Consider the following 23,655-nt stretch of genomic DNA (forward strand, 5'->3'; position numbering starts at 1 on the left):
CTCATCTCCTGTCTGGCATTTTCATTAGCAGATACATAAATCAATATGCATTAAGATTGTGTAGAGCAAGGATGGGCTCTAGACGCAACTGCAACCTGAGAAAGTAGATTCTGCTTGACTCTCAATGTCCTTCTCATTGCTACATTAGACTGTCTCCTGGACTAAGGCCAAAAAGAGAATATTCGTGTAATGCCTTCCTTGATAATTATGTGTTTTTTTCTCCTTTTGATGACTGCACATTAATTGAACACGGATGAGCTCATTGCAATCTGTAGTGCCAGTAATGTCCAGTTTCTCTGCTTGACGTAAGGGTATAACGATCGTTAAAAAGCAGTCTCAGTGTCTTTGGCTCCGTTTTCTCTCGGTGATTTAAGGGAGTAATCACTTGTGTATCTCAGAAACAGAGTCGGGCTCATGTAAAGAGCAAATGAATTTTTCATGACCTACGGCACTTATTTAAAGAAACAAATTCTTTCTCGAGCTTTGATACTAATGTATCCATGTCTCACAAATACTGAAAAGACAAAGTTCGAAGTGCTTGACTGTCAGCATTGTTGTGTAAAGTAATCCCCCAGTCCTGAATATTCATTTACCTCAGTACTCAATCTGCCCTGGCTCTGCTGCAAACACATCAATCCCCAACTTAAAGGGGTTAACCCTTTAACTTTGAGTTAACTTTTAGAATGATATTCTGAAGCAATTTGCAGTTGGTTTTCATTTTTTTATTATTTGTGTTTTTGAGTTATTTCGCAAATAACCCTAGCAATTTGAAGAATTGACTGGAATATGAATAGGAGAGGGCCTGAATAGAAAGATGAATAATAAAAACTGGCAATAACAATACATTTGTAGCCTTATAGAGCATTTGTTTTGACCCTCATTTGAAAACTGAAAAGAATCAGAAGAAGGCACATAATTAAAAAAAAATACAAAAATAAATAATGAAGACCAATTGAAAAGTTGCTTAGAACTGACTATTCTATTACACACAAAAAGTTCATTTAAAGGTGAACCACCCCTTTAACTGTTACCTTATTGCACTTACTTACCACTTACCTGTTTATCTGTTTTAAGTATTGAACTGGGGAGAGACTATAGTGCTGTTTGAATTGCACTAAGGGCCATCCTTGGTCTTGTACCTCTTAGCGATTTTTTTCCTGGTCTGTCATAAATATTTACTGACACCATTTCATTGTCAATATTTTTCCTGATCTGCCATAAGGGAATGAATTGTAGGTATAGTATTAGAATGTTAAAATATGAACTTTTGTATAAAACTACATTAATACACTGAACATATTTGATACAGTTTATGAGGCGACAGTCCTAATGTGACAGTTTTAATTAAAACAGATTGCACTGCAACATGTTTATCAGAACATTCATAAACCATTCATAATATTTCTAAATAATTTTTAACATCTAAGGTGCCTGTTCAGAGAAACACAAATTGTTTTACAGCTTCAGAAGCTAATTAACAATTTCCTTGTTTTTATAAAATATTAAGCCTGTCGCATAAAAAAAAAAGTTAGCTGGAGTAATATCATAACATAGGTGGTTAATTGTACAAGGGCATTTGCCTATAGTGACCAATCAGTATTTCGTTTTGATCAGTTTAATCTCCCATAGACTCCATTTTATTCAAATAATCCAAATTTTTTAAAATGATTTACCTTTTCTCTTAAATAATAAAACAGTACCTTGTACTTGATTCAAACTAAGATATATTTAATCCTTGCTGGAAGCAGAACCAGCCTATTTGGTTTAATTAATTTTTACAAGATTTTCTAGTAGGTGTAAGGTATGAAGATCCAAATTACGGAAAGATCCTATCTGGAAAGTCCCAGGTCCTGAGCATTCTGGATAACAGGTCCTATACCTGGATCAAATTGTCTCATAAATAATGCCTCCAGGTTATTGAAGAATTTCACAAAAACTGATTAATTTAAGATTTTTGTTTACTGCAGAAAGCAGTGTGAAGAAAACATGTTACTCCATCATTTATAAGTAAACCTCATTGCTTGTTATTATTAGTTTTACAGGTATGTGATCTGTTATCTGGAATGCTTGGGATAATTTAAGATTTCTGTAATTTAGGTTTCAGTACTTAAACTGTGCTAGAAACATTTCAACATGAAATTAATCCAATAGGATTGTTTTGTCACCAATATGGACACATGCATCTTAAACTGGCCATAGATTTTTAAAAGATCCAATCATTATCGTGAGCCCACGAATATTTCGAAACAATCGTTTAAATGTACGATGTGTCCATCAACTAAAAAGACCATTTCAGGCGATATTGCCAGGAAAACTGAACTGGGGCCGATAAAGATTTTATAACCTGGCCGATCAATTTCGTGACAGATGTCGGCCGAAAAATCGTAAGATGTACGATCGTTCGAATCCAACTAACCGCATGATAATTTCGAAGGATTGGTTGGACTTCGCTAAAATCGATCGTTATCTAATATCCTCATATTTTGCAACAGGGGGTACTTTATTTATTATAATACACAAGTTTCAGTGAGTCATGTGACAGATATTACATCAATAAAGCACTGCATATCTTGTCGGCGCTATATAAATAAATGATGATGATCACTACTCACCGTTTATAGCTGATTCCATCAGTACTCACTGTTTATAAGGATACAATTTACAAGATATTCATGGCTTTTGTGTATTATATATATATATATATATATATATATATATATATATATATATATATATATATATATATATATATATATATATAATATATATATATATATATATATATATATATATATATATATATATAGTATGGAGGTAACAAGAAGAGCCCGCACACACAGGACTTGAGTGAAGAAAAAAATTTCGTTTATTCAACGTTTCGGCCCAGTCACATGAGCCGTCTTCAGGAAGTCTTCCTGAAGACGGCTCATGTGACTGGGCCGAAACGTTGAATAAACGAAATTTTTTTCTTCACTCAAGTCCTGTGTGTGCGGGCTCTTCTTGTTACCTCCATACTATGTTTAATTGCTCCAGCACCTAGGCATCCATTTTGTGCTCTGTGTGCACCGACCCCTTGGTTGTTATATATATATATATATATATATATATAATAGATATAATATATATAACACCCATACAAAGCGTTATATGAGTGCAGGTAGCAAGGTGTCAATTGATACACAACCCACTGGACTGAAGCTCCACATATCTGTACAAGAGGAGCCATTCACGAGAGAAGTTGTACATGTACCTTGATTGCTAGTGAGTACATTTATAATCTTAAATGACCTAGCGGCTTATTCTTTATTTTTATAATTTTATTTATTATTTGTTTTATTTTTTTGTGTTTTATTTTATTATCTATACTTATATATAACCTACCAGTAACGTAACTGGAGGGGGGCGGGCCCTGGTGCGGGACTGGCAGCCGGGCCCCCCATCCCCCTCCGTACAAGATTATCTGGTCGGAAATAGGCCGCTGCGGGCGGAAATCGCCAGTGTGTGAGCTGCCGGGGGCCCCAGTGCTGCTCAGAATAACTATATTTGTGACTGATTTATCAAATACAATATGTATTTATAAAGTACATTGTTGTATTATCAACATAGAGAGCAGCTGAAAGTAGCGGTGCCAACGCTCCATGTGCCTAGACTTTGAATCCACCAAATCTAGTGTTTGGGCTAATTCAGTTTCTGTTAATTCTCTGTCTATTTCAATCACTAAAGTAACAGCTACACTTCTTTTTTTTTTTTTTTTTTTTTTTTTTTTTTTTAAAGCTCCATAATGACTTAATGCATTAAATCAACATTGTTGTGGTTGCACAGCCGATTGAACAAATATACTATGAGATGAGTTAAACCACAAGGATGAATGATCATCTGTGCTGTTTGTGCGGTTATAGGATAATTGTCTTGATTGTTAGTGGCTGGCTCTGTGGATAAGCCTCACTTAAATCTAAAAATTAGTAAACCTAAAATGAAAATGCCAGAAGAATCATGCCCTATTAGATGCAGCCTCTTGCTGCTTAAGCTCCTTTATTTGAATATTGTCAAATGAACTTTGAATATTTGTTAAATCACATGTATACACTGAACATTTAAAAAATTAATAGTCAAGACAGCTTTTCATGTGCGATATCCCCATACCTTTCCCCAACATGTAATATTGCTTTCTTCCATCTCCTTGATTCTACCTAATTCTTTATACACAATAATTTGAGTCAGGATGTACATTTTTTTTCCACAGTTAAAATGTTGTTTGTTCATTAAACATTGCTAACATTTTAAGATGTCTCAGTTGTGTCTGCTAAAGTTGTAGAGTTTGTACTGGTATCCTGACTATAATATACAAACCATAAAATATTTCCTTATAAATTAGGGCCAAGGTATTTCAGTGGCCAAAGTAGTAAAACAATGTCTACGGCATGGCCTATACAGATTTGAGAGCATAGAGCAAGCAGAGTATGGCACCCAAGTAGCATAGGGCAGGCACAGTATGGCACACACAAGGAGCATAGGGCAAGCAGAGTATGGCACACACATGGTGCATAGGGCACACACACAGGGGGCAAAAGGCAGGGAGAATATGGCACACACATGGATCACAGGGCAAACAGAGAATCGTACACACAGGGAGCATAGGGCAGGCAGAGTATGGCACACACAGGGAGCATAGGGCAAGCAGAGTATGCCACCCACAGTGATCATATGGCAGGCAGGATATGGCACACATACAGAGAATAGGGCAGGTAGAGTATGGCACACAGAACGAGCATAGGGCAGGTAGAGTATGCCACACACAGTGATCATAGGGCAGGCAGAGTATGGCACACACAGTTAGCATAGGACAGGCAGAGTATGGCACACACAGGGAGCATAGGGCAAGCAGAGTATGCCACCCCACAGTGATCATATGGCAGGCAGGATATGGCACACATACAGAGAATTGGGCAGGTAGAGTATGGCACACAGAACGAGCATAGGGCAGGTAGAGTATGCCACACACAGTGATCATAGGGCAGGCAGAGTATGGCACACACAGTTATCATAGGACAGGCAGAGTATGGCACACACATGGAGCATAGGGCAGGTTGAGTATGACACACAGGGATCATAGGGCAAACAGAGTATGGCACACACATGGAGCATAGGGCAGGGAGAGTATGGCACACCCATGGAGCATAGGGCTGGGAGAATATGGCACACACAGGGAGCATAAGGCAGGCAAATTATAACACACACACAGAGAATAGGGCAGGAGTAGCAGACACAGGGAGCCTAGGGCAAGCAGAGTATGCCACACAGTGATCAAAGGGCAGGCAGAGTATGGCACACACATGGAGCATAGGGCAGGTAGAGTGTGCCACTCACAGGGAGCATAGGGAAACCTATCAGGACCAATCTAAGATGTACAGATCATACATCTAAGTGCTACACAAGGAGCATAGGGCAAGCAGAGTATGGCACACACATGGTGCATAGGGCACACACACAGGGGGCAAAAGGCAGGGAGAATATGGCACACACATGGATCACAGGGCAAACAGAGAATCGTACACACAGGGAGCATAGGGCAGGCAGAGTATGGCACACACAGGGAGCATAGGGCAAGCAGAGTATGCCACCCACAGTGATCATATGGCAGGCAGGATATGGCACACATACAGAGAATAGGGCAGGTAGAGTATGGCACACAGAACGAGCATAGGGCAGGTAGAGTATGCCACACACAGTGATCATAGGGCAGGCAGAGTATGGCACACACAGTTAGCATAGGACAGGCAGAGTATGGCACACACAGGGAGCATAGGGCAAGCAGAGTATGCCACCCCACAGTGATCATATGGCAGGCAGGATATGGCACACATACAGAGAATTGGGCAGGTAGAGTATGGCACACAGAACGAGCATAGGGCAGGTAGAGTATGCCACACACAGTGATCATAGGGCAGGCAGAGTATGGCACACACAGTTATCATAGGACAGGCAGAGTATGGCACACACATGGAGCATAGGGCAGGTTGAGTATGACACACAGGGATCATAGGGCAAACAGAGTATGGCACACACATGGAGCATAGGGCAGGGAGAGTATGGCACACCCATGGAGCATAGGGCTGGGAGAATATGGCACACACAGGGAGCATAAGGCAGGCAAATTATAACACACACACAGAGAATAGGGCAGGAGTAGCAGACACAGGGAGCCTAGGGCAAGCAGAGTATGCCACACAGTGATCAAAGGGCAGGCAGAGTATGGCACACACATGGAGCATAGGGCAGGTAGAGTGTGCCACTCACAGGGAGCATAGGGAAACCTATCAGGACCAATCTAAGATGTACAGATCATACATCTAAGTGCTACTTACAGTGACACAATTCTGGTGCCCCTCCAGCAGTTTGTATGAGATGTGAACAGATGAACAATGTGGGTACTTTCAGTCTGTGTCTGAGGTGTGAACAGTACAGGGCTTTAGGCTATAGGCACACATGTTGTTGTCACTGGCTGTTGTCAGCCTTTGTATTTTTGCAGGCTTAGAGAAGCAGATCTGCTCAGTGCCCCTGCTCCATTGATTTGAATTTGATTGACCTGTGGTCTACCCAAATACTGACCTCAGCTTCAGCTCCGCTGTGTGTGACCGCACACAGACTGACTGGATTCAAATCAATGGAGAAGGGGCCCTGAGCAGATCTGCTTCTTTCAGCCTGTAAAAATATGCAGGTTGACAACAGCTACTAACAACAGCCTGTGTGGTCATAGCCTTAGGGGTGTGAACAATAAAGGGTGTTAAAATGTGAACAATGCAGCGGAATTATAAGTATGAACAATGCAGAACAAGTCTAAATTTGAGATGTAAACAATGCAGGGGCAAGTTAATCTCAGTACTGATACCTTTTAGGGATATGGCTCACGAGGAAACTTCGGGCGACTTCTGAAAGCTAAACCAATCTGAGTGCCAAACTGCCGGCAATTTACATTCTAGCCGGTAGGAAGGCATTTAGGAGAGATTAGTCACCCGAAGAAGAGGCGATTTGTTGCTGGACGACTAATCTCCCCCAGTAGCCTCCACCCTTAAAGTTTATACAAGTTAAGCAGTCACAGCAGGCAGACATGTGGGGGGGTCACATAAGGGGAGTGGGCTGCCAGTTGCACAGCACTGCAATAGATGAAGGGAATAACAAAATATTTTTATCTTTCCTCTTGTTTATTGTTGATTGGTCTTGTACCATCCTAGAATAGGTTAAAGCAGCCTTATCAGTCTAGATTGTAGAGGTTAATGAAGAGCAGACAGTTTTGTTGTTACAATAGAGCCAACTTCATCATTCACTATTGTCCTAGTGTGGACACTATTACTAACTGGAAGATAATCCAGAACAGACAGCAGAACTGATCTGTAAAATCAAATGAACATGATAGCAAAACTATACTGAAAGAAATGTCATTAATCGTGTATGAAAATGATCTCCTGAACTTTATTACTGTTTCGCCAGTTACATTTTAGGTCAGAGTACATTTCCAGGAATGAGTACACTAATAATGCATCCTGAGACACTTGCTGCAGTTTGTATTGCTCTATAGTTTGCCAGTTTATAGGCCAAAACTAACTAAAAGGTAATTGAGGTCATTTAGTGACCTCCTGAAAGTCCTAGTTATTGTGCAAATCCCACTTTCATGGTTTACATTTCCCCTCTTTTTTTCTCTATACTGTTTTAGAGTTACTTTTATGTAATTATATATTTTTAACCCAGTCCATTAATTTTATTAATATGGTCTACATTGTACCACTAGGTAGAGTATGCATTAAAATTTCACATTTCACAGATAGTTCTCTGCTAAAAATCATTGGAAAATGGCATTGTTGCAGTGGCCCCAGACAAATAAAAGTAACTCTGTAAGGATTCTTGTTAAGACTCCTCCATATACTATAATGGCTCGATTGCTTCCATAAACATAAAGGATCAGCAATAAAAATAAATTAAAAGGCTTTTGTAAACATTTACATACAGAAGTGTAACCCCCACTGTGGTAAAAAATTTTTTTGTAGTACTATTACAGTTTAAATGCTGTGTAGCCGTAGGCAGCCATTCAAGTTAAAATTGGACTGTATGGCTCAAGTTTGCATTGCAGAGAATGCATCCTGTGTAGATTAGAGTGGTTTGTGTTCTTGTACAATATGATATTTTTAGTTAAATTCCTTTCATGACAATTTAAAGAACTGTAAAATGGAAATGTCTCTCATATAAAATAGGACATTCATTGCCAAAAACCAATGTGGTTGACACTGACCATGCACAGGCCAATAAACTGACTACTCAGTCAACATTTATATCACCCCACATATATGACCCGTTTTTGTGCCTGTGCTGAAAGATACGCTACTGACTAGCCCAACAACCCCCCAAGCAGGAGAAATGCTGCTTGTTATTAACAACATAAAGGATTTTAATTTATGGATATACATTTGATTATGTTAAATAAAGGAAATAACTTAGTGATACTGACATGAAAAAGCTACTACTTAAAATGTCGTTTTACATTAGGGGGGGGGGGTATTTACTAAGACTCAGTTTTTCCCCATTTTTTTTTCATTAAAACAACGTCAACCTAACTCCCATCCACAAATTTACCTATTTATCAAAAAAACAAATTGAGAAAGTAAGTGCAGGAAAAGTCTCAACAAAATGATGTGACAATTCGAATAATGTGACTTTTTCGAATTTGACACAAATAGCACCACTTCTTCGAGTCATTTACAGATAACTAGGGATGTACCGAATCCACTTTTTTGGATTCGGCCGAACCTCCGAATCCTTCGTGAAAGATTCGGCCGAATACCGAACTGAATCCGAACCCTAATTTGCATATGCAAATTAGGGGTGGGAAGGGGAAAACATTTTTTACTTCCTTGTTTTCTGACAAAAAGTCATGCAATTTCCCTCCTGCCCCTAATTTGCATATGCAAATTAGGATTCGGTTCAGCTGGGCAGAAGGTTTCGGCCGAATCCGAATCCTGCTGAAAAAGGCCGAATCCTGGCCGAATGCCGAACCGAATCCTGGACCCTACAGATAACCTCGATTTTTTCAGATTATCGAACGAAAACCAGAGCAGATCACAATTTCAAGAAACATCTTCAAATTGTAAAAGAGACATCTGCCATCATCTTAGACAGGTTTTAGCTGGAGTATTTCAAATTCAGATTTTTAGCAGCTTCACTGTATAATAAACATTCAAGATTTTTTCCCTCTAAAAATTTGAATTTGAGTTTTTCCCCTTTAAAAACCAGACCAGAAAAATTAGTAGTTTAATAAATAGGCCCCTAGAAGTTGCCTATAGGTCAAAAAAATATTTCTGGTGTCAATATCCGCAAACAGTGTCCGCAAACTTTGCTTCCTGACAATCTCTTCAGACAATTCACTGTGAAAGGCTTAGCAATGTCCAACATAAACCGATTCCAATGAAGGTGGTTGATGAATAAGCTCTGCATTCTCTATATCATGTAAAAGAAAGAAAAGCAGGATATTTATTGTGAATCAGTATGTATAGATTCAATAAGGATGTGGCTTTGTTTACCTTTCCACTGTAAAAGGAATGGATGTGTAAATGCAAGAGACCTGTAAAGTGAAGAATAATATGCCCTTGATCTGTATTGCAGTTACAGCTTGTTAGCAACTAACCAACCCTACCATGCAGCATTTCATTTTCTTTTCTGATGTCAAAGGGTCTTTTACTCCTCTTAAATTGGATTTCTTGGCAGGTATACCATCCCTAGACATTTGAACGTTGAGTCAGGTGTAGTCCTAGGGAAATGACCAACCCAAAAATCTGTGCTTCAAGGTGATAGGAAAATGAAAAGTCAAGGTCAACTTTTGTTTCCAGAAAATGATATCCAAGGTAAATCACACAAGAATTGCATATTTGACAAAAACAATTTGACTCAACAAACATTACATCATGTGTTAATTCACTCATGTGACCATGAGTGAATTTAGCATATCCTCGACACCTTGGGTGTCTTTGAACCAACAAAATAGAACTGCCACATCATTCACATTGTCTATGGCTGGATGCCATTTGCATTCCCACATTCATTCTCTAGGTAAGGTAGGACAACATTTTCTCTGTTACCTTTCTTACCTATTAAAAAGCTTAGTGCAGTGTTTTTTTCTGACTGGCCCAGAAGAATGCCAGCTAGGTGTTAACTATAAGGATGCCTTTATAACAAAAGTATTTAGATTCTTTGCAACTTTCCACAAGTTATAAATGAGACTTTTTCACTTTTTATAGTTATATAGGCAATTGTAGTTATCAGCAGTATACTGTATATATATATATATATATACAATTTATCAATAATTAGCTTTGTTAGGAAATGAGTGCCAGCAGTAAACTTAAAGCTCACTTTTATATAACTAGCCAATCTATAGTTAAAGGAAAACTATACCCCCCAAACAATGTAGGTCTCTATTAAAAGATACTGAGTAAAACAGCTCATGTGTAAAACCCTGCTTCATGTAAATGAACCATTTTCATAATAATATACTTTTTTAGTAATATGTGCCATTGGGTAATCATAAATAGAAAATTGCCATTTTAAAAAAGAAGGGCTGCCCCCTGAGATCATAAGATTCACTGTGCACACATACAAACCACATGTAAGGTCACATGAGCCAATTAACAGACAGAGTTCTGCCTTTTGCTTCCTCACTTCTTCCTGTTACAGTTAGCGTTGTAGTATTTCTGGTCAGGTGATCTCTGAGGCAGCACAGATAGAGTCACAAAATGGTGGTTCAAGGCAAGAGATGTAAAAGGGCAATATTTATGTAAATATATATTCCAGTTTGGTAAGATTCTTTAATATGTCATTCAATTTGATATAAACTATCTGTTGCTTAAGGGTATAGTTTTCCTTTAATATTGAAAGTTCCACATGTAAATGTTTGTCATTTCCTGGTCAGAAAGCAGGTCATCTGACATGACACAAATGGAACTGAGGAGGCCTGGCTTTCCTCTATGACAAAAGTCCGTATTTTGCCTCAAACTTTCCCTTCTACAAGTGTATGTGAATCTAAACCCCTGGAGGTTACCATGCTTACATTATTAGTTAAGGTGCTTGTCAGCAAAGTCGCTCACCAAGCCTCCGTCCAGAATTTCTTGGTAGCTGCAGTGTATGTGTCTATGAGTGTGTCAGTCAAGATTTTGTTTCCGTGTTTGAGCTAAACTTGGCTACTCCAGGAGGCCCATTTTGTCTGTGATAGACTCAGATGACTTCTCTGCACCAGTGAAAACTATCCATCAGCCTCACTGCCTGCTTCCTACAGTCAACATTGCCTTGCTAAGTGCTCCATTTTCCACCAGCCTCCTTAATAGTCTCTTTAACCCACCCACAGTGACTGCATGCCTTATATGTGCCACCCACCTTGTCTGCAACTAAAAGTAGAAATAGGTCCTTATTGTCAGCTGTCCTCCCACTCTATTTCCTACAAGCTTAGGATAGCCAAAGTTTCCCCAAGGTATCGAACCATTAGCAAACATATGTTTTCTTTTAAACAGCAGACCAGTAAAAGCTACTGCTGCTATGGATTGCTAAACTGGAACACACTGTTACTATATTATGGTGTTGTCTATGGTAGTATATATTTCTGTCAATCATTGTTCTCTCCAATTTGTGTGGTCATTCAGTGTGAGTATTAAGTATTTCAGAGTTTTTTCTTGTGAGGTTCAGTTATATCCCATGATGCTATCTATTCCAAAGTGTGTTCAGATATAACATTTCCAAAAGGTATGTCTGGAATGGCAATGGCATATCAATCTCAGTAGGCCATGTGATCTTGCTACATATAAAGAGCAGCTCATGAAGAACTTTTTTCTGATTCAAGATTTTGTTCCTGAAAGTGCTTCATCCCAGGAAGTTTATTGAGACATTAGCACCAGAAGTTAAGGAGTTTGCCAAGATGTTTAAAGCAAGTTCTAGAATCTTAGGCTGGACCAAGAAAATAGAGTGTACTGGAATTATGACTTTACAATTAATGAGCTTTGGAAAGTTTCAAGGTCCAGTTGGAGCTGGTGAAATGACCATGATGCAGAAGAATGAGATGTTAAACATAAAATCATGAGAAAATCATTCAGTGTTAGGCATCATCCACTCTACAAACTGTGGTCAGAACCATGCTGTCAATTTAATGCTGTGACATTTAAAGCAGGTTTTCGAAAGCCATTTCAATATGAATCCATTGTTTTATGTCCACACATAAAAATGGCTTTGTCAGTAATTTTACACTCTCACTATTGCCTGCATCCAGTTAAAAACAGCAAATCTCTAGATTGCATAAGGTCTAAAGGAAGGTTCTAAATATTTTGTGCAGGCCCAGTCAATTTTTACCAGGTATGTTTATTAACATATGATTTTCTTATTTAAACATTGTAAGATTTTTTTTGGCAAACTCAAACTCTTATTGGTAATATAAATATGACTTTTGATTTATTCATAAACAACACCTAAGCAACACATTGCAACAAACCTTACAGTACAGCAGAGATCCCTGTTTGCCTCTCCAAATAAACATGTTTGGAACTTGGAGTTGGATGATCAGCCCTATGCAGACTTCTGAAGCTTCTGATGAATGTGTTTTGACTGGTGCTGCTTGTTCGTAACAAACCTGTAATTGATTCAGGAGCACTGCCATTTGTGTACAGTAGTTCTCCCAGCCTTTACCCATAACCTTCTATTCATACTGCCTGCCCAGTGCAAAGACCTGATTAATTAAGCTTTCAACCAGAGGCGCCCAAGAGGGAAAGAACTGAACAAAAACAGTAACATGTATATAGAGAGCGATACTGGGGAATTAAAATTCAAGTGTTAAAAGTTAAAGTTTCACATTGTAACCGTAATAGCATAATTTGATTTTAATTGGATGTAAAGTTTTTTCAAGTTAAAAATAAAATTAAAATGAAGGTGCGCTTCAGTCCTCTAGAGCAAATTCTGTACAGATTCTCCACTAAAAATCATGATTTCCTGTAACTAAAGCACAGAATTCCTGGAATTATGGTTAGTGCAGATAGTTCCATGCAGCGCTCTCCTACTGGTTTGTATCCATTGGCATTTTACCTAGGAAAGCTATGAATTGGGAATTTGATGCAGGATTCAATTGAATTCTAATCCTTTTTGCACGATTTAGGTTTGGCCAACTCCTTTGTATTTGGATTCAGTTTGGCTGACCATAAAAGTCACTGACATCTGAAAGTGACAATCTTTTCACCAAATGTGTTTTTTTTACTGGCCTGCAGACTGGACATTGCTGAATACTTTTGTGGGTAGTTTTTGCAGTGAAGTGTTGGCTTGGTTTGTGAATGCATTCTCTGTGGTTTTAGTTAATTCCCTCATGTGTGTTCCTACAGATCAGCCTCTTTGTGTATTATTCAAACACTACTGAGCTTTCAGTGCTTTATGAGCTAAACATCCTTTGTGTTTGTTCTGTTGTTTCAGTTTATATAGTCCTTTGTATTTGTTATAGGCTGGTGTCTCTCTAACATGTATATTCTCATAAAGGATTGGAACAAATGTGAATATCAAGGCAATGTAATATATAATAAATAAATGCCCACACACCAGTAGCCTGGCCAAAATTCTGGTGATCATGTAAGTCAGTGTAATGGATGGCCATCAGTATATATATTTTGCATCTGAAAGGCTTTATCTGGAAATATGTACTCCTCTGATATAAGGATATGTGAAGCTATAAAGGATTTCAATCACGTAAACTCAGAGGTGACTGGGGCTTGGGGTGACGCATTTACTTTAGACCAGTGGTTCCTAAACCTGGGTTGCCATGGGCAACATTAACAGTGATGTTTTTCACCAAAAATAGGCTCCAATGTATGCATGCCAACAACTGGAGGACAAAGATTTATTTTTTCCCAACACATGTAACTCCATGTAGTATAATATACTGTTTAAACTGTTACTGATATTTTATAAGAGTGCTTTCATTTTGAAAAAAATGCTCCATTAATGTACAGTATTATTCTTTAAAAAAAAAACTCCTGTTTAGAATATGAATACATAGTGGTGGTAGCTGGTCCTTGTGTAGGTGATATGCATCGTCCTATAGGGATTCCCCCACCCTCTTTCAGAAGGGATCTGCTCTTGTAAATCAGTTTAGTTTCTGACTTAACACATCACATTTTCAATACATGTCATGTTTTATATTCAATGCACCTTTACTGATCATAGAAAAGGAAGTAAAACAAATGCAAATAGTATGGTCTTCAATGAAAATAGCTTGATTTTCCAAAGAAGAAGTTAATAGGTGGTTTGATTCAGAGGAGCGATCATGACTAATGTTGACTAGAACTTAATGCATGCAACTTTGGGGGATGTTTGCTATTTTGTTTTGTTGGAGACAAAAATTAGTCATTTTTCTTGAGAATGAAACACCTGCCATTTTCATCATTGTGTCATCAAATGGGGTAAGTCTAGTGGCATTAAGCAGTGAGTGATCCCAGGGGGAAATACAGTCATTTATGTATAACCAGCTGCTTGTGTGAACTGTACGTTGTTTATTGGTCTTTCAAATTGAGTGTTTAATGTTAATTCAGTGTTGTCATTTGTCTCCCCGTATGTTGTTCTTTTTTACTGATCAGAGGAATTCTGAATATTGACAGCTGACGTCCTATAGTTAAAGAAACAGGCTGATATTTCCTTAGTCAGCCTGTTGGTTTGTTTACACGTCAATGTTTACTCCTACCTTTTGTACTGGTCTAAAATGTGGTCCAATGCATGGAATAAATAAATAGAAAATACAATTCTGCAAACCATGAAAATGTTATGGGTTGTATTTAAATGAGAGTAATGAATGTTGTATGTCTTCCATAGCATTCAGCAAGTTAAGCTGCTATCAGTTCAGTCGGAAGAGCATGGATACACCTTATTGGAAAAAGAGACGTACTGCTTGTTTTTAGTGTAGGAAAGGGCAATTGAGTCTGTCAGATTGTTTTTCATCATTGTCCATAGACTTGAGGAATTTGATATGTTGAACCCTCATAGAGCTGCTGAGATGTTAGACTCAAAAAATACAATATGAAGATGAATTGGCATCTATATATATTATTCTGTTTTCAGCTATATCTGTTTGTTGGTGAATTTGATTAATCAGTGGGTTGTAGAGCACAGCTAGACCCAGGGCAAAAGTATCTGTATGAGCCCTAAGGGGTGCACTCTTGTATTTCTGCCCCAGGTGTTGATAAATTACTTCTGTAATATGCAGGCAAGGTATGAAGTCCTGATGCCACATTTAGAATGCTACAGAATATTTCACCACATCCACTTTTGGGTCTAACTTTTTTCTCAAGTGGCAAATGGAACAGTTCTCTGTTGGTATTGCCTCAGACTGCTGCTTTGCCACTACCCCAGAGAAAACCAGACTTTACGTAATCCTCTAATATTTATTTAAAGTTTTTCTATAGCATAGTATGGGTCGTCTCTTTGGACTATGGCACACAAGGAATTTGTCGACCTGCGGAATATCTGCAGTAACCATTGGAGACAAATCTCCTGAAAATGACATTCCCTTTACTAATGGGGATGGCTGCATGTAAAACATTTTACATGCAGCATTCTGGTGTAATTGCGGAACAAAGTCAGTTGAAAAGTTGATTTTAATTGGCCATTCTATAACATACTGAGTGTTAACTTAAATATGAACCACCTCTTTAATCTTAAAATTGGGTTTTCTTCTTGTGACGTACCTGTTTTTTTTTTTATTTTTTTGTAGGCAATTTGAGATTATCCCATCTGTGTATCAAAAAAGTCTTCCATGACCACAAAATGACCTTCAGACGTGTTTATCAGCATGAAGACGGTGTGTCACATGAATAACCATTATATCATTGTTGGAAAATGTATATTAATAGAGAGAGGAATCATTTAAAGGTAAGTTCTCATTTGGATAAACTGAATCAAGCTTCTTTATGGCCTACAGATCTTTAACATGTCTAGCGTAGGTGAGATACAGTCACTGGTGTTTGTTCATCCGCCCCCATGTTTCCATTATGTTTTCTTTCTCCTTTTCTGTCTCGTCTTAAAACTTGCCTCACAGTTGATGAACCTTTGATTAAAAAAAAAGAAGAAGAAAACTCACACTTTACAGGGCTGTTGGGGAAGCAAAGTTAGAACACTGGGTGAATGGCTGCACTCTCCGAAGATAAGAATTTGTGAAATTGTGGAAACCAAGTACATTGTAAAAATAACAAAAGTTTCAAGGGGGAAGTTTCCAAGTAAACTCTTGCTAGTTTCTAATAAGTCTCTAAAATGTTTTAATTGATCTGAAATTTGACGTGATTCTTTATGTGCCTAATTGGTTACTAAAGTGCTATCTTTCAAGTTCTTACAGGTCTTGGATCTTTTATTGAATGCTTAGCCCCTGGTGGTTTGAGGACAAGGGGACTCTGTGGCATACCATGCCTTAAGGCATTGTTTCTTGGCCTTATTCTCAGGGGATCCAAATTAAGAAGGATATTCAGCTTAATATCCCAAAAAAAATTTTCAAAGGGATACTTGTCACGTAACGTGTGACGTATGACCAACTAACACACACAGGGAAATACCACACCTTTAAGAGGGGTTTACACAGGGGTTTATTTCCGATATACAACAAGCAGTAGATCAGGAACACGGCATTAGCATGTGAACTCCCCCAAGTCCCAAAACACTCCTGGTCCGAAATAAAGAGCCTCCCTTGGAGCAATCCACTCCAAGATGCACACGCCCTCCAGGCCAATCCAAATCCAAAATCAGGGAGTTCCTTTGGGCAATTTCAAAGGGGTAAGGAGCAAAGTGCCTTTGGGTGAATCCACAGAATAACCATACCTCAAGGGGATCCAGGTATAAACAGTCCTCTGGGAGGTAGGGAGATCCAAACTGTTGGAGGGAGTCTTCTTGCCTCAGCTAGGATAAACTCCAAGGAACCTCAGAGGAGGGTGACCTGCCGCAGCCAGGTTACACCCCAGACGAACAACAACAACTCTCTAGCCCTCCCCTCTGGTATATCTGGCCTTTTCCCCACCCCCTAGGGTTGATTGGCTGGGAGGCCGGCCTTGCTTCTGGTTTACCCCACCCAAGCAGGTCTGATTGGCAGGGGCCCTGCTGCATCATTAGGGGAGGGGAAATACCTTGGAGGGGTTTGTCCAGCTCTTCTGGAGGGCAATCCTGGGAGCTCCTTTGTTTAAAGCTTTTTGGCGGGAAAGTAGAACAAAGAAGAAACACCATCTTGGATTGTATGTGTACTAGTCAGTTAGCTGTTGATAAAATGGGACCAGTAGAAGGGGATTTTGGTCACACTCAGTATTTGTCACATTTCTTCCCCCCCAGAGTAAGTGCATTGCCGGGGATCCCCTTTGTAGGGTGAGTCCCGGCTGCACTTTAAAGGTCCCACTGGCTCAGTGAAATCTTTGGGTGACATAGTTGTTTCTTTCAGTCCATATTCTTCTTTGTGTTGGGAGCCATTTGCATGGGGATTGAGGAGCCTTATTGCTACTTTGTCTGTCTGTGGATGCAAATTCCACCTTAACTTGACGCCCACACAAAGTCCGTTTATTTAGTTCTTGAACTGCATCAGCAGCATCTCTGTGGTGTTCAAATTCCACAAATGCGAAACCCGGGGGGCTCCTGGCCACCCACACACTCCGTAAAGGGCCATAATATCCAAATGCCTGCTCCAATATAGTCTTATGGCCATGCTTGCCAAGGTTTCCAATGTAGACTTTGCAGCTTGTCTGGGGAACACCTCTGTGTCCTCTCCTGGGTGCACATTTGTTCTCCCACCTTTTTGGGGCACACAAGTTGACTGCTGACACTCTAAATTCTTTTAGGTCTGATGCATCAATATTCACTTGTTGCTTCCTGTAGATATTAGGACCAGTCTCTTGGGCATCCTGCACTTGACAGTCAGTGACCCCCTGTGATACTATATTTGCAGATTTGGCAGGTGGCAGTCTTATTGGGGTCAGGTTAGGGAGTCTGCGTGGGCATGTTGCCTGTAAGTGAGTAGTACAACCACAAATAAAACAGGCCCTAGGAATCCTAATCGGTTTAGAATCTGGAAGGGCCCTGACTGTCACATGGCTGGCATGTAGAGCATGGGTATGATCAGCCTCACAGGAGTGGTTTGTAGGACTCAGGGGTAGGGTAAGTGGCTGGGACTGGACACGATTCTCCAGGTACTCATCTGCTAACTGGGTGGCCTCCTCCAAGGTACCAGGCTTACGGTCCCCAACCCATTGTCGCACTTCAAGGGAGCAGTTTTCAAAGAATTGTTCTTTTAGCATCAACTGGCACAAATCCTCAAGGGAATTAACTTTATTCCCCCTTAGCCAGTTGCGGAAATCCCTCTGCAACTTATTCCCGTAATCCTGGTGAGTTTCTTGGGAGGCTCTACTCCGGGTGCGGAAAGCTCTTCTGTAGGAGTCTGGAGTGATGGCGTAGCTGGCGAGAAGAATCTGACGCACTTTCCAATAATTTGCTCGCTGGGGGTATGGAATTTCCAAATAGACTTCGCTGGCTTTACCAGTTAGCTTACCAGCCAAAATAAGCACCCACTCATCCTGGGGAACTTGGTGGTCCTCACATAAACCTTCAAAGGAGCGAAGGAAGCTGTCTATGCTCTGCTTAGACTCATCAAAGGCAGGGAAGGCAGCATGAGTCAGTTTCACAACTGGCTGTTGTGCAATGGTTGGGCCTGCTGTGGGCCCAGAACTCAAGTTCCTAGGCTGATTTCCCTGTATAGTTAGGCGCAATACCTCTAGCCGTTCTGCTGGGGTCAGCCCTGGACCAATAGCAGCAAGGTGTTTCTGAAACAAGGTAACGGTGTTGTCCTCAGCTGCATTTTGGTCCAAATTATAGTTTTCTTCTCCCTCCTCAGGGGTTTCTGGGTCACCCTGGGCATCACCTTCCTGGGTAGGTAGAGAATGGTGTGTGAGAAGTTCTATGAGTTCCTGTCTCCGCTTTCCCACTGTGTCAATACCGCATGTGTGGCAGAGCCTTTGTAGCGTTGGTAGCCTGAGCTCAGTAATCTCCTGAGCTGTAAGGTTTGCGAAGTTCCCTGATGTGCTAGTTTCCATTATCCGCACCGCTTGCCACCAGAAATGTCACGTAACGTGTGACGTATGACCAACTAACACACACAGGGAAATACCACACCTTTAAGAGGGGTTTACACAGGGGTTTATTTCCGATATACAACAAGCAGTAGATCAGGAACACGGCATTAGCATGTGAACTCCCCCAAGTCCCAAAACACTCCTGGTCCGAAATAAAGAGCCTCCCTTGGAGCAATCCACTCCAAGATGCACACGCCCTCCAGGCCAATCCAAATCCAAAGTCAGGGAGTTCCTTTGGGCAATTTCAAAGGGGTAAGGAGCAAAGTGCCTTTGGGTGAATCCACAGAATAACCATACCTCAAGGGGATCCAGGTATAAACAGTCCTCTGGGAGGTAGGGAGATCCAAACTGTTGGAGGGAGTCTTCTTGCCTCAGCTAGGATAAACTCCAAGGAACCTCAGAGGAGGGTGACCTGCCGCAGCCAGGTTACACCCCAGACGAACAACAACAACTCTCTAGCCCTCCCCTCTGGTATATCTGGCCTTTTCCCCACCCCCTAGGGTTGATTGGCTGGGAGGCCGGCCTTGCTTCTGGTTTACCCCACCCAAGCAGGTCTGATTGGCAGGGGCCCTGCTGCATCATTAGGGGAGGGGAAATACCTTGGAGGGGTTTGTCCAGCTCTTCTGGAGGGCAATCCTGGGAGCTCCTTTGTTTAAAGCTTTTTGGCGGGAAAGTAGAACAAAGAAGAAACACCATCTTGGATTGTATGTGTACTAGTCAGTTAGCTGTTGATAAAATGGGACCAGTAGAAGGGGATTTTGGTCACACTCAGTATTTGTCACAATACTGTCATGGGAAAATATTTTTTTTTCAAAATGAATCAGTTAATAGTGCTGCTCCAGCAGAATTCTGCACTGGAATCCATTTGCAAACCAATTTTTTTATATTCAATTTTGAAATCTGACATGGGGCTAGACATATTGTCAATTTCCCAGCTGCCCCAAGTCATTTGACTTGTGCTCTGATTAACTTCAATCACTCTTTACTGCTGTACTGCAAGTTTGAGTGATATCACCCCCTCCCTCCCCCCCCCCCCCCAGCAGCCAAACAAAAGAACAATGGGAAGGTAACCAGATAGCAGCTCCCTAAACACAAGATAACAGCTGCCTGGTAGATCTAAGAACAACACTCAATAGTAAAAACCCATGTCCCACTGAGACACATTCAGTTACATTGAGAAGAAAAAACAGCAGCCTGCCAGAACACATTATTCTCCTAAAGTGCAGGCACAAGTTACATGACCAGGGGCAGCTGGGAATTGATAAAATGTCTAGCCCCATGTCAGATTTCAAAATTGAATATAAAAAAAATCTGTTTGCTCTTTTGAGAAATGGATTTCAGTGCAGAAGTCTACTGGAGTAGCACTATTAACTGATGCGTTTTGAAAAAAAATTGTTTTCTGATGACAGGATCCCTTTAAGCTCCAGCTATGTGCCTGTGACTTTTTTGTTGTAGGCGTTAAGGCCACTTTATTCAGGGTTATCAAGGAGAGCTATTCTCAACAGAATGAGTCCCAGCCCATAGGTTAGGAATGTGTACCTTAAGGGTAAAATACTGTATACCCCCTCCTTAGTTAGACAAGGTACATAAACATTATTTGAACTTAAAGAAATGAATATAAATGTTTTTTTCTGCACAAACATAACCTGATTCCACAGACTGAAAGAAACCCATGATAGAGATATATATATATATATATATATATATATATATATATATATATATATATATATATATATATATATATATATATATATATATATATGCAATTTCCCAACATCCCTTAGACACACAAGGTAATGTAAACCTGCTTCTACCTTGTTCCATTTTTACCAGGGATGGCTTTGCAGACAATCTCACTAGAAAGGATCAATGCACAATTAAGCATAGTAAGGGAGAGGTTGCATTAAGTGTGAGGTTTAAGGGGATGGGGAACTGGTGCCTGTGAACAGAGAAGGCTATCATGGGTTCCTTTCAATCTGTGGAATCAGATATGTTTGTGTAGAAAAAAATCTTTTTCATTTATTTATTTCTAGAGGTTTAGACATAAGCCCATATGAATGAGCCCATATTAAAAAGGGGGTATATTTTCTCTTTAAGGCTACTGAAAACATTTCAATATTAAAAGAAAATAGGGTTGTTTTTTCAGTAATATGGATTTATGCTAGGTTACATAAACTCAAGTGCTGGGTAATTTAGTGTTGTATTGCAGAACAGAAGCAAATCAGTCAAAAATTAAGTTTGATTATTTTAAATAGGTCACTCTCAAGTATAACATGCTGCCTTTCATAATATTAAGAAAATTGGGTTTACAGAAAATGCATTCCATGCATGTACTGTCTGCAAAATAGCATCTTAGAGTTTATGGATGCTATATATTTGTCTTTTGGTTCAACTTTGCATGAAAAAACTCTGCTGGCCACAAGTAGGTTGAGTCTGAAGTCTAGCAAATGCAATATGGTTTGGTCCTATGTATCTAGTTGTCAATAGCTTCATGTTTAAAGAAGCTTATGCTGTTTCATTGTGTCAAGGTTTTCTATAACAATTATTAAACTTATTTTAAAGGAAAAAGGAAGATTATTTCATACTTACCGAGATCTTCCTTTCCTAGACGTACTCCATGTCAGTACGTTACGGGATAGCCCCTCCTCCCTGCTCCAATTAGAAGGAACCTCCCCAAGCCTTTAAAAGGCCAACCACACCCACCTACCGGCGTCTTTGTAACAAGCTCTTAAATTGCCGGAAAAGAAAGGGCGGGTGTACTGACATGGAGTACGTCTAGGAAAGGAAGATCTCGGTAAGTATGAAATAATCTTCCTTTTTCCCTAGACGTACTCCATGTCAGTACGTTACGGGACATAGCAAGTTAACGTTATCCCATGGGAGGGAATATGCTTTAAGAAGAAACTGTAATAAGGAAAGGAGTATCTCTGACTAGATAGTCCACCATCATGCAAACTCCTTACCTTAATATAGAGAGTCCAGGTGAAAACCCCAGAATAAGTTCACCAGGCTAAGAATAGAGCTATAGTATAGCATATACTATAGAGAAAGAGAGAGAGAGCGCGAGAGAGAGATGTTAGCCCACTGAGAGTGAGGAACAAGTTAGCTCACTAACCACCACTTCACCCTCCAGAAGAGAGATAGAGGAAGACAGTCCTGTAAAAGGCGAATTCAGCAAGCTGAAATACTTACTCTCCTACTCACCAAAAAGCATTCATCACACGTATGCCTAATTTCAGTGCAAATTGCAAGGTACATGTAAGAAACACTTGGTAGGAGTAAGAACCCAAAACAGACACAATATAGAAATGATCTGCTTAGGATATATCCATAAATGTAGGATATCCAATGTACCCTGAGGTACCCAAGGCCAGTACCATAAATATCTTCATATCAGAATGCATGTTAGTCAGGACTGTTCTAACAGAAAACAGATCCTAAAGATCGGAGAAAAGGGCACCTGAGAAAATAATTGGGATTAGAATTCCTTACCCTGTGTAAGGTCCTGTGATGAGGCAGACTCAATTAACTGTAAAGAGTTGAGCAACTACAGTACCTAAGAAAGAGCCCCTGTTGGTTGACCCAACCTAGTACTCTGAGAGGTATAACTGAATACCCCTAAGGTTACAGATCCCAATAACCACTGTGCAACTAAAGGACTAATTCCAAGATTTATGGAGGCAGATTATATGCCCTGGATAAATGTTTATAGTCACCCACAAACCTGTGTTCTCTCTACCCATAAGGGACCCACTTATATGTGGAATCAACTATACTACATCTTTAATCGTTGAGGCTGAGCTTGGAACTGGAGGGACCCTATGGATGTTCCAGTAAGTGTCAGAAGGGCCTCTGATCTACTAGAGTCATGCTGGGTCATATGTATCAGGAGTGGCACAGGAATGTGAATCCGAGAACAAACCAGGATAATAGGAGTGTTGTATCTGGAAGTTACCTGGAAATTGAGCTCTGTGCGAATGTTTCAGACACAATTTTCAGCAGGTGTAAATGTAATCCCCCTAGCATAGGGAACAATGTGACAGACATGGTCAAAACAGACAAAACAAAAAATACTTCCAAACCTCCCATTTGAAGCTAGACAAACCTGTAGGACAGATACATAAAATATCCTTAATTCATTCTCAATGAAATTAATGACTGGAAGTGGTAAGAGATTACACTCTACTGTAATGACTGTAACCGTCCCACTTAAGGGAAGACTATGATCCTGCTCAGAAGAGCCAAGTACATTTTCGGCCAAAGCAATAGGACAAGTAGCAACTGCAGTATGTAACTGTGAGGAGGAAAGATCCAAAACTGCTGGTGTTCCAAGAGTGCACAGACATAGAGAGGGAAAATAATTAACGCTCCTAGGATGCCTCCATCTGCTGTCCAATCAGTTACCTATCTGGTGTGGAAGAACAGCCGGCCCTGTATTCTAAAAAACCACTAACTAGGGGATTGAGAAATTGAAGAAAAAAAAAAAATAAATAAAATAAAT

At 39.9% G+C, this 23,655-nt stretch overlaps 1 protein-coding gene across 4 annotated transcripts in view; it reads left to right on the forward strand.

Annotated features, from left to right (window-relative positions):
- Positions 1-23,655, forward strand: part of bach2.L (BTB domain and CNC homolog 2 L homeolog) — a 187,614-nt gene that overhangs the window by 74,768 nt on the left and 89,191 nt on the right. For all 4 annotated transcript variants that reach the window (XM_041563018.1, XM_041563020.1, XM_018263387.2 and 1 more), the window contains one exon: positions 15,770-15,927. In XM_041563018.1, coding sequence (XP_041418952.1) covers positions 15,895-15,927 — 33 coding nt within the window. In that variant the 5' untranslated portion in view covers positions 15,770-15,894. The remainder of the gene's footprint in view (positions 1-15,769; positions 15,928-23,655) is intronic.

The sequence above is a fragment of the Xenopus laevis genome, chromosome 5L (assembly GCF_017654675.1).
Source record: "Xenopus laevis strain J_2021 chromosome 5L, Xenopus_laevis_v10.1, whole genome shotgun sequence".
Lineage (NCBI taxonomy): Eukaryota > Metazoa > Chordata > Amphibia > Anura > Pipidae > Xenopus > Xenopus laevis.